We start from the raw sequence: 12298 nt of genomic DNA on the forward strand, positions 1-12298 counted from the left end.
ATGACGTTTTTCTGGCGTTTAACTCCAGACAGCAGCATGAACTTGGCGTTTAACGCCAAGTTACGTCGTCTATCCTTGCGCAAAGTATGGACTATTATATATTGCTGGAAAGCCCTGGATGTCTACTTTCCAACGCCGTTGAGAGCGCGCCAATTGGACTCCTGTAGCTCTAGAAAATCCATTTCGAGTGCAGGGAGGTCAGGATCCAACAGCATCAGCAGTCCTTTTTCAGCCTAAGTCAGATTTTTGCTCAGCTCCCTCAATTTCAGCCAGAAAATACCTGAAATCACAGAAAAACACACAAACTCATAGTAAAGTCCAGAAATATGATTTTTGCCTTAAAACTAATAATATTCTACTAAAAATTAATTAAAACATACTAAAATCTACATGAAATTACCCCAAAAAAGCGTACAAAATATCCGCTCATCAAGACACAAACCAGAAATCACAAATTCTGCAACATTCACAGAATTCAGATTTTGACACCAAACTTTGAACGATCATAACTTCCTCTACAAAAATCCATTTCTTATAAACTTTATATCCATTTAAATATTTTTCAATAAACTTTAATTAAAAGCAAATTCCAACAAATCTTCAAAATTGAGGCTCAAGTTATGATCCATCAAAGTTCACAAAGAATCTGTTTTTACCAAAAACATTAAAACTCTATTTCACCAAACCTCTCAATCCAACTTCAATTACTCTACATCCAAACCAACCCTAATATGTCTGAATTGTATCCATATGTCTTCTAATTCATTCCACACCTAAAATTTACAATTTTACCATCTTCACACCTAATCATCATTCAATCTGTTAATTTTTCATACCATATGCAACAACACCACATATTAATAATTCATCATACATAAATACTTCACTTACCACCTATCATCATCATAATTAGTCATCCACCATCAATCATAGCTCAACATCAATAATGGATCCACATGCAACATTAACTCTAGATCAACATCATTCAATATCATCACCAACCATCATCCTAATATATCATCACACTTCATAATCATCAATATCCTTCAACAAGCATTATAAACATATATTATACATTCCAACATTCCCTATAATCCTCTTCATCATACAACATAATTTCATAAATAATTAGGCATACAGCAACATCATTCAATCCTATCTTATGGTCCACTAGCCTAAGTTTCCAGAAATATTATATATTATATAGAGGAAACCGAAACCATACCTTGGCCGATTATCCTCCATGCACGAAACCACCAAAAAGCCAAGATAACTCCAAAAAGCACCAAAGCTCAAACTAACAACACATATATCACCAAAATCAAAACCTAGAAACTACAACATACAACACTACAAGGGTATATGAGGAACTTTACCTTGTTCAAAAGGGATTGGGGCAAAGCCCAACAATTATCCGCTACTAGAGACCACCTAAACAACCAAAACCACAGAATCCACTCAAATACCATATCCAAAAACGTGAAATCTGTAAGAGCTGAAAGGAGGAGTATGAAATTCGAGTTGTTACCTACTTTGTTTAGCTAAAAATAAAGAGCTCGATGAGAGCTTCGCGTGGCCATAAACGGCTCGTCAATCGGAGTTCCGGATCAAAAGTTATGGAGCTTTGAAGAGGGAGATGAATAGCGACAATGACTTCCTTCTCCTCTCTTCTCCATATCCGAGTTCTCTCGAGTTGAGCCCCACTTTGGTCCCTGAGATTGGCGAGTTGTACTGATTTAGTCCTCGAGATCCCAGTTGCACTAAATTAGTCCCCCCAGATTCGAAAAATGCACCATGTTAGTCCTTCTCCAAATTTCTGTCACCGCAGCACTGATGCCGTCAGTGACATCGCCAGTTCTTGACACGCTGGACAGAATAAAACGACGTCATTTCTAATTTGGTGCTAAACACCCCTTTGAACGACGTCATTTGTATGTGATGGGAAATAAAATGTTAGGCACCCTTTTTTGTTTCTACTCTTCGTCTTCTACTTCTCCATGAGTGACGCAGAGAAAAAAAAGTTTATCTTCCATGAGTGACCCAAAATAGTAACAGGTGGCTGCAATAGGATTTCTCGAGACCATTGGAGCACGATGTTTGCTGTGCAATTGTCGGAATAGTTCGTTTGCCACTACAGGGATCTTCTGCGTCGTCATTGAGGTTTGTGATGATCAAAATTTTTTTTCAAATTTAATGGAATACTGTGATGTTTGCTGATCATGGTTAAGTGTTTTGTATATTGTCAGTTCACAAGTTTTAAAGCTGATTTTGTGTTAGGGTTTTGTTTTGATGTTTTGTGGGACTGTGTTTAGGGGTTTCTTTTTATGCTCTGTTCCAATGATGGCAGAATCAGCACCTTCACATGCGTGATCATGTTTTTATGCTCTGTTACAATATTTTTTCCATCATTTTGTTGGATGACAAAAATAGAGTTCTTGGTTTATATTTATAGCAAGACTACCAACTTCAAACAATTCACAATGACACTTTTTCTTTTGTCTACTTTACAATAACCCTAATCACATTAAAACATAATCATCCTCAAACCTTAAATACCAACATGAAAATCGAAACAAACATTATAAACAGAGCCAACAATAACATGTACAATTTATGGGTCCTAACTTCAGCTTCTAACTTTCCAATTCTCCAAGCTAAATTAACTCTCAGTTTATCAACATTCTCGGTAGCAGTCACCCTTCCACCGATTCCTTTTTCTCCAATGTTAGCCTAGACAAACAAACCACACCACCTCTTTCCACTGACATTGTAGTTAGGACACCCAAAAAATGACTTGTTAGGGTTAGCCTCTATTGTGGACCACCGGAGAACAGGGCGACAGCTACACCCTCACCACTCTGGAACACTCGATGCTCTACTGGTTCCTCTGGAGATCCTTCTGTTTGATCGCATGGAACCCTGGCTCCCATTTGCACTGATGATCCTAAACCCAGAAAGCTGCACAGCAAGGAAGAAGACGAAGAACCAGGAAAAGCTGCACAGCAAGGAAGAAGAGGAAGAAGTTATGGCAGAAATCTTGGTTATAAAAGGGGACAAGGACTAAATTGGAGCTAATCAAATTTATTGCCATGTCATCTAACCGTTGATGGGTGCAGCGTGGCAAGAACTGGCCACGTCACTGACGGTGTCAGTGCTCCGGTGACGAAAATTGGAAGAAGGACTATTGTGGTGCATTTTTTCGAATCTGCGAAACTAATTTAGTGCAATTGGGATCTCGAGGACTAAATTAGTGCAACTCGCCAATCTCAGGGACCAAAGTGGGGCTTAACTCGAGTTCTCACTCTCTCTTTTGGTGCTGAAATGAGCTTCTTAGGCTCATTTGTTGCTTTATATCCAACCGTGTAGCGTTTTTGGTTCGTTTGGCCCAACTTTGGGCCAAACCTTTAGGATAAGTGCGCGGTTTGCTATTTCAAAAACTTTTCTAAGGTTTCCTACTATTTCACTCTCTCTCCGCAGTACTGGACAGACTTAAGCCGGAACTGCCAACTAATCTATCGGTATGTGTTTTTTCGCGAAAATTTTCAAAAGAGAACATTTTTCCACTGAGAAAAATCCACTGAATCCAAATCTCACATGTATATTTTAATAAAAACATTTTTATATTTTCGAACCTATTCCGGGTAATTAAATTATTCTATTCTAGTTAAGCGATTTTTCGTGAAAACTCCGGTTCTTACAATTATCTTGTAGATCTTAGTCAGGCAGATAGAAGAGTCGTTGGATTTGTTTAAATGCATAAAAAGAAAGTATAGAGAACTTAACTAGGTTGATATGTTTGCAATGATAAGAAGATGTTTAAGGCTTGGAGATGCTTTATTCTTCTGGATTAATCCGGTCTTACTGTCTTCTTAACTGTAAGTGATTTCCTCTATGGCAGGCTGTATATGATCAACGCCGGTTGAGAGGTCGCCAATGCTCTTACAGATCTGAACCCCAGGGTTAGTGTAGATCTATTCTGATTGAGGGGGAAGCTCATGCAGTTCATTCTCCTTAGTGATCCTACTCAAAATGCCACAAAGAATGTCGAATCTTCCAGATCAGAGAAGGCTGTGCCTTTGGTTCTAGCCTCTACCACAAAGACTCTAATCTCCCCATACGTCGGCTGAACTGGTGTCTCAAGAAGTCCCCAATGAAGTCGTGGATTAGCCGTCTATGAGATGTATAATCAAGCTAGTGGTTCAATTCTTTTCAGTTACGTAGTCACACAAACCCAAGAAGAACACGGGTGGTTGTCAGGCACGCGGTCTTAGAATGAAGAACAAAGATACGTCTTAGAATAGAGAATCAAACACGAATTTATAAAGAACAGTAGTACTTTATTAATCCATAAAACTTAGCAGAGCTCCTCCCCTCAACCTAGGAGGTTTAGAAACTCATACTAATAGAAAATACAATGTGTAATTCGAAAATAGGCTGAACAAAACTATTTAGAGTCAAAAAGTTCTCAAATAAATGCTAGACTAATGATTAAGGATTACATAAAAAGGGTAAAACAGTCTTTTAGTGCTAAAATATACTTTTGGGGTCCACTTGGTGTGTGTTTGGGCTGAGCTTGATTGAGATCCACGTGCTAGGAGGCCTCTAGGGCATTGAACGTTGGCTAGGAGGTTTTTTATGGGCATTGGACGCTGGTCTCTTCTCCTTTGGGCGCTGGACGCTAGAATAGGGCAGGAGGCTGGCGTTGAACGCCAGTTTTAGGCCTTCAATTCTGAAGCAAAGTATAAACTATTATATATTTTTGAAAAACCCTGGATGTTAGTTTTTCGTAGCCGTTGAGAACGCTCCACTTGGATGTCTTTAGCTCTAGAAAAGCTCTTTCGAGTGTAAGGAGGTCAGATCCGAACAATATCTACAGTTCTTTTTCTGCCTCTGAATCGGACTTTTGCTCCAACTCCTCAATTTTAGCCAGAAAATACCTGAAATTGCATAAAAATACACAAACTCATAGTAGAATCCAAAAATGTGAATTTTACACTAAAACCTATGAAAATATGATAAAACTTAAATAAAACATACTAAAAACTATATGAAAACAATGCCAAAAAGCGTATAAAATATCTGCTCATCAACAATCCTACAAACAAACAAACCATACCAGCACCTTAGATTTAAAACCCTCAGAATTCATAAGTCAGAATAGCAGCATCTCATATAACTCAAATAAACAATAACAAGAGCATAATTATTTAAAAAAATAAGAATAATAGAGCATTATTCACAAAATTCAAATGATGTTCATAAAAAAATTACCTGAAGTCTTAAACTATGATTCAACAAAGCAGAAGATGTTGATTCTGAAAATGGAGGACGGTGATATGGCAGGAACTGAGAACAGAGGAAGTCAAGAACAGAGAACGGATGATACCAAGCCGATGGAGCCAAGCGACGAGATTGCAAGTGAAGCGGCGAGAAGTCTGAACCGCAAACCACGAACCATAGTCACGGAGAAAGTAGCGGCAACAAGCAAAAACGCGACGAAGGGGACAAACTTGACAATGCACCTTCGCGAGGAACAACTCTGAAAGGAAGCACGCCATGAAGAAAGAGGAACATCATGAGATCTCCGCCGAGCAGCTTTCGACGGTGGTCAGGAAGACGGAGTGGCCGATGGGTGGTTTGGTCTCTTTGAGGGTGTGTGAGAGATTGGGACTTGGGAGTGAATGGTTGCTGGTTGCAACACCGTTAACTCGTGAAGTGCGAGATTAGGGTTAGGTAAAGGTGAATTGAATTCCAAAAAGGCTGAAAGTAACGAATATATATATATATATATTATTGTGCGGATATGCAGATCTGCAGATCGGATATACGGATATGGAGCAGATATCTACGATCCGATTCTTGAAAGATGCAGATCGGATCCTATCTAATCCGATCAGTCTGCGGATCAGATTGTATCCGCAATTTTTAGATTGGATACGGATATTCATCGTGGATCTACGGATACGATCCGATCCAATCCAAAAACACCCTTAAATATATTTATTTAAATTAAATAAAAAATATGTCTAAATATATTAAGACATACTCTAACTACTTATATCTTTTTATTCTAATATGTTGAATAAACTAGGTAAGTTTTTTAACAAAACTTCTAATTATAACTCAAAATACCTAACACGTTGACTAACTTAATAGAGTCTAAATATATAAACTAATTAATTATTCAAAACAAAAGAAAAAATAAAACAAAAACTAACTTCAAAATCCAGTGCTTCGACAATGTGCCACGTCGCATTTAGTCGGTTAATGTTTTTATCGCGCATATATTGTGGGAAAAGGGGGTTTTACTTCAAGTACTCAAACTAAAGATGTTAAAAGATAACTAAATTTTAAAAAAAAATACTTAAAATGAATGAAGATCTTGACTGCAACCATTATATATAGGCATATGAGGGTATTATGATCACATTTATCATTATGATCGTAACTCGAGTACTGTGACCCATTTTTTACTGTATCTCAGGTACTTAGTACCCGTTTAGCCATCTGTGCTGCATCCCGAGTATATCAGGTAATCGTGTATCATATCTCGGGTATTCAGTCGTCGAGATATGCTTGTAACTACTTTTGGGTCACAGCGAGATGTGGTATATTGTGCACTTTCGAAAACGCGCTGTGTTTTATGGATTTCCGTAAATAATATAATTATTTAACTTAAATAAAAAAATCTAAATATAAAAATATTATAAAACTATGCAAAGAGACTGCAATAAAAGTAGAGGATATAATGCATAGTTATCAGAACCACACCAGATTGACCGGTTCGATTGAAAAATCGATGAACCGATAATTTAGCCGATTCGATTAGTGAATTAGACCGTACTTGTAATTGAACTGGTCAACGGTGGTCAAATCTGTTAAGAACCAATTAGTTCGCGCGCGTGCCGCCAAACTATCATATCATAGGAGCGCGTCCACTGCAACTCCAAAAATGTTGATGGAGAGGTTCGAACATAAAGCAGAGTGCATAACGCACCTCCCCCTAGGGGTGTGCATGGGCCGGGTGAAACCGGGTTTGATGTGACCCAGACCCGGCCCGAAATATATACTGGGCCTATTTATTAGACTCGAACCCGACCTTAGACCCGATGAAACCTATACACTTTCGGGCCACGATTATACCGAGTAAAAATCGGGTAAAAACTGGGCCGTTAACATTATATTACCTTGATACCTTCTTATAAGCTAGCATGTGAAAATATCCAAATTTTCAATACTCCAACCATTATTTGACATGGTAAAATTCACTTAGAAAAATAAAGCAAGAACCAACTCTTCTCTAAAATTAAAACATAACCATAATCAATACTAATATTGTCTAATAACACCAAATATTTAAATAAATACAAATAACACAATATTATGCATTAATTAGTCTAAAATCTTATGCATTTTAAACACAAAACATTAACTTATAGTCTTATAATAACTAATAACAGAAATATTAAGGTTTACAATACATAAATTTCACATAAAAATAGCCATTATCCATAACTAATAACACAAAATATTAATTGTGTATGATGACCGGGCCATCGGGTCGATTTCGGGTGACCCAAACCATGACCCGGACTCAACCCGAAATAATGACTGGGTCTATTTTTGAGACCCTTACCCGACTATAGACCCGGTGAAATCATACCAAATTAGCCCATAAAATGTTCGAAACCGGACCGAGTTTTCGAGTCAGACTGGACCATACACACCTCTACCTCTCCCTTGCCACTACGCTGTCTCATATCTCATTAATGTATGTTACAAAAAAGATATATATAATAAATCATGAATGAATTTCTATTTTTTATCTTTTAAATATAGATTAACATAAATACTAAATAAGTAACAACACATAATATATAAACATATTGATATATTGATATTAATTGTGTTATTTTTTGTTTTTGTATTTTTGTTCATTTAAATTAAAAAAATATTTTATATTAATAACTAATTTATTATATATTTTGTATTATAAATTATATCTAAAAATTAATATTTAATTATTACTAATATATTTTTTAAAAATATTTATTTAATTTTTAATTTTAATTTTATTTTTATAATTTTTTATTTTTATTTAATTATAACCAAATCAACCACATAAATTAATAACTCATCGCATGACTGGATGAATTAGCAGTTTGGTTGTGATAATTATGGTACAGTGGATAAATTGTATGTTTGCGGGTGCCAGCTCAACAAGATGTCGGTTCTCCTTCTCTTTGCACTCTCCTCTCTCCCCACTCATCACTGCGTCACTCTCTTAGTCTTAGGGTTTTCCAACCTTCAAAGACTTTTCCTTTCTTCTCCGTTCACACATCAACTTGTCCTTCTCCAACCATCTTTTTGACTCTAGTACGTTGATTTTTTTTCCATTATTTATTTATACGATCATGATAAAGTTAATGGTATATCAGTTTTTCATTTCATCGCATCTTTTTCACCTTGCATTTCTCCTTGATTCTTGTCTGTAATGCTTAGATAGCTACATTCCTCATTTGTTTTTGAGGATGTTAGATCTTGCCCTTTCTTCCTTGTTTTTAATTTTGTTACTAAAAATGCCATGATTTCTACACATTTGAAGATTGCAATCGATGGTGTTTGTGCTTCTTAGGAACCAAATATAGTCATATTAATATAATTTTAAACCTAGATATGGAGGGAAAAGATGTTGAATCTGAGGGAATTCCAAGAGCCATTTCTTGCATATATAATATTCTTGTGAAGCTATTTGCTTGGAATCTGGTGATAGTAAAATAAGCTTGCGGGGTATGTGTAGTATACGAAATGGAGATAACTACCAATTTCAGTCCCAAAATTCAAGACTTTGGCAATTTAGTTTAAGATAGATGTCAATGCCCTTATAAATTAGTCTCCAAATGATTAGTATACTTACAAATTAGCTTCTATAGAAAGATCAATATGATCAGGAGATAGTTCTTAAAGTGTTACGTCAATACTAACAAAGCTCAATGGGAAAACATCAGTTGAGTACCACAGACTAAGATATATCTTTTATGGACTAATTTGTTAGTGTTTTGTCTTTTAGATGATTACACTTTATGATGATTAAGGCTGATGTTTCATGTAAATTGTGACTGGTAAATCTCCTTTAATTTTCTCTGGAATTGTTTTGACTTTTAGAGGGGAAACATATCATACTCTGGATATCTTCTAAGTTTGCTTCTAAAATATATATTCATACACACCCTCTGCTCCCGTTTTTCTTCGACCCTTACTACTTTTCAGTTAGGATGTCCATTTATTACCCTTTCACCATTGTTCTTGCTTCTTAAATGTGGGAGAATCCTATGTGGAGGGTTTATATATCATTAAGTTATTGGAATAAATGATACATAAATGACCTCTGTTTTGTAAGTGCTGGACCAGTTTCCTAGTAAACAGCACAAATTATAGGCTTCAAAGTTGTGACAAATTCCAACTTAAATTATTTATCTAGGGAGGTTGGAGTTTATTCTGTTGGTTTTTCTGCTAGGTTACATAGTAGAGGTTGAATGAATAAAATCGTAGAGGCTGCCTTCATTTGTTCAGCTCATGTTCCCTTGCCCATGTGCTTTTGAGCGAACGGTATCAGGATTGAGAATTATATAGATCATTGATAAACTTGAATAGATGTATCTTAAATAATATAAATCATTGGTGCTTTATCTGTGTACATAGTGAGTGCAGAGACTAATAGAGACAATTAACATAGTGACGTCTGCTCATTCCTGTTTATTTGGTATGGAAAGAAGATATGTAGATAGTTTGGTGGTTACTGTATACGATTTAAATGCCTGAGCCTGAGTCCTATACTGATATCAAACTTTTTTGCCTTCCTTTCTTTTTTTTTCTCTTTTTTTTTTGGCTGCTTTATATTAGCATCATGCTGTTATAACAGTTAAAGATTGCCCTTTACTGCAAAGGAGCATTGGAGTTGGTCTATTGCGGAATTGCAGCTATCGAGAATAAACTAGAGGATGTCAAGCAGCAGGAACACTCATTGGTGTTACAGTTGCAGGAGGCCAATTCGACTGGGATGGCGAGATGCGGTTTGCCCTAGCTGTAATGAGGGATTTATTCAGGAACTTAATGATATGGTGCATGTTAACCCTCTGGAATTCTTTGGACTAGATAACAATGAAGAGCATGACCAAAGATTTGGACTTATGGAAACTTTCTCTTCCTTTATGCGGCAGCAAATGGCAGACAGAAGTCATAGCCATGATATCAGGGCACAGTCGGAATCTATTTCGGAGCATGGGGCAGGTTTTGCTCCTTTGTTGATATTTGGTGGTCAAATTCCTTTTAGATTATCTGGACATGGTGGTTTTGAGGCTCTCTTTAATGGGACTCCAGGTATTGGTCTTACACGAGGCAACACAGGTGATTATTTTATTGGTCCTGGACTTGAAGAACTGTTTGAACAGCTCTCAGCTAATACTCGCCAAGGACCTCCACCTGCATCCAGATCCTCTATAGATGCAATGCCTACTATCAAAGTTACACAGAGGCATCTTCGTTCGGATTCACATTGTCCAGTGTGCAAAGATAAATTTGAGGTAGGGACTGAAGCAAGACAAATGCCATGTAACCATATGTACCACTCGGATTGTATTGTTCCATGGTTGGTCCAGCATAACTCCTGCCCTGTTTGCCGTCAAGAATTGCCACCACAAGGATTGAGTGGTAACCAAGGCTCGAATGGCCGAAGTAGAGGTAACTTTAGTGGCAGCACCAGTGGTAGGAGTGGTAGGGAGAACCAGGGAAGGCGAAATCCGTTTTCATTTTTGTGGCGTTTCCGCAGTTCTAATTCTAGCAGCAATGATAGAGCAACCCGAAGCAGCTCACCAACACCATCATTCCCCGATAGTAGTCATCACACGGAGTATTCTGGGTGGCCATTTGAATGACTTTAATGCGTGTAAAATTTTTATTTCATTTCTTTTATTTTTCTATTGAAAATGTATGGACTGGTTCTGATTGCTTGGAGTGGAGTGACATGAAATGAAGTGGGAACTTGTAACTTTATTGTAAAATGGCCAAGAAGAATACTCCATTTCCGTTTCAAAATCATACTAATATAATGTTCTATGGGAGTAAGGTGTGCTTTTTTTCTTTGGCCAGTTTGGTCAAATAAGGATTTTTTTTATCAAAAAAATAATAATATAGCGACGCTATATGGCTAGTAAACATTATTATTTTCTGTTAGTATTTAGTCATAAATAATTTATACTTATATTTATAATTTTGTATACAAGAAGTATATAATTTGTACATATATTTATTAGAGTTTTATATACATGAACTAATACAATTTCCACTTATGAATTAATATAATTTGTATTTACGTTTTTTAGAATCTGCATACATAAATTAATAAAATAACAATTTAGTATTTGTGTTAGTTAAATAATAACAAAAAATACTAAGTTGTTGATCTCCAAGGATTTTCATAATAATAATGGAAAGATGGGAGTAGGTGTTTTTTAAAAGATTTCATGTGTATCAAGTTAGGAAGAGGAGGATTTTTCTTAAGAAACATTTTTAGCTTGCAACAATATAATAGTGTTTTATGGAGAAAAATTGTTTAATGTTTGGAAGTTGCGAAATTTGTTTGTAAAAGTAGATATTTGTTTTTTAAATTAAGAACAAAAATTACAAAAAACTTCGTGATGTCTTACATTTGCCTTTCGTATATCGTTGAATGATATCAGAAGTACACTTTTATAATTCAATAAATGTATTAACTTGTCATACGAAAATTATAAAATCTCAATTGAATTATGCAATTAACATATAAAAATAATGGAAATACTGTGTGATGAAGTGTTTTTAGTAATCGAATTCAGCTAAGTTTTGTTATACTTATTATGCTATTAAGTGACCTATCTTTTTTTCATCTTCTCTTCTTTCTTCTATATTTCTTCTTGCATGTCTTTACTGTTTGTATTTTTTTTTTTTTATAATTGTAACAAAACTTATAGCAAACTAGAAAGAAAGAAGAGGAAAAAAAAACTAAAAAATTGAAAAACACGAAGAAAAAATGCATAAAAAAATACAAAAATTTATTGGTGATAATATAGAAATTTTGTGATAATAAACAAAGAAAAATTTTTGAAGGTAAACACAACTTTTTGAATATAACCATAGGAAGAAAACAAATAAGTTTATTAATGATAAATATAGAAATTTTGTGATGATAAAAATATAATTTTTTTTTTTAAGAGAAGCATAGCAAGAAAATACAAAAATTTATTGATGACAAACACATAAA

General features: G+C 35.5%; 1 protein-coding gene across 3 annotated transcripts; it reads left to right on the plus strand.

Annotated features, from left to right (window-relative positions):
• Positions 1 to 8193: 8193 nt before the first annotated feature.
• Positions 8194 to 11124, plus strand: LOC107474536 (probable E3 ubiquitin-protein ligase RHC1A). Of its 3 annotated transcripts, none has more exons than XM_052257676.1 (2): positions 8194 to 8376; positions 9948 to 11124. In XM_052257676.1, exon 2 carries the CDS (start codon positions 10002 to 10004, stop codon positions 10932 to 10934), a length of 933 nt encoding a protein of 310 aa, XP_052113636.1. In that variant the 5' UTR covers positions 8194 to 8376; positions 9948 to 10001; the 3' UTR covers positions 10935 to 11124. The 3 variants fall into 3 exon arrangements, with proteins under 3 accessions (XP_052113636.1, XP_015949647.1, XP_020991091.1); XM_016094161.3 differs by having other exon boundaries at positions 8195 to 8376; positions 9904 to 11124; XM_021135432.2 differs by having other exon boundaries at positions 8195 to 8376; positions 9923 to 11124.
• Positions 11125 to 12298: the final 1174 nt, after the last annotated feature.

This window comes from Arachis duranensis, chromosome 2 (genome assembly GCF_000817695.3).
Source record: "Arachis duranensis cultivar V14167 chromosome 2, aradu.V14167.gnm2.J7QH, whole genome shotgun sequence".
NCBI classification, from domain to species: Eukaryota; Viridiplantae; Streptophyta; class Magnoliopsida; order Fabales; family Fabaceae; genus Arachis; species Arachis duranensis.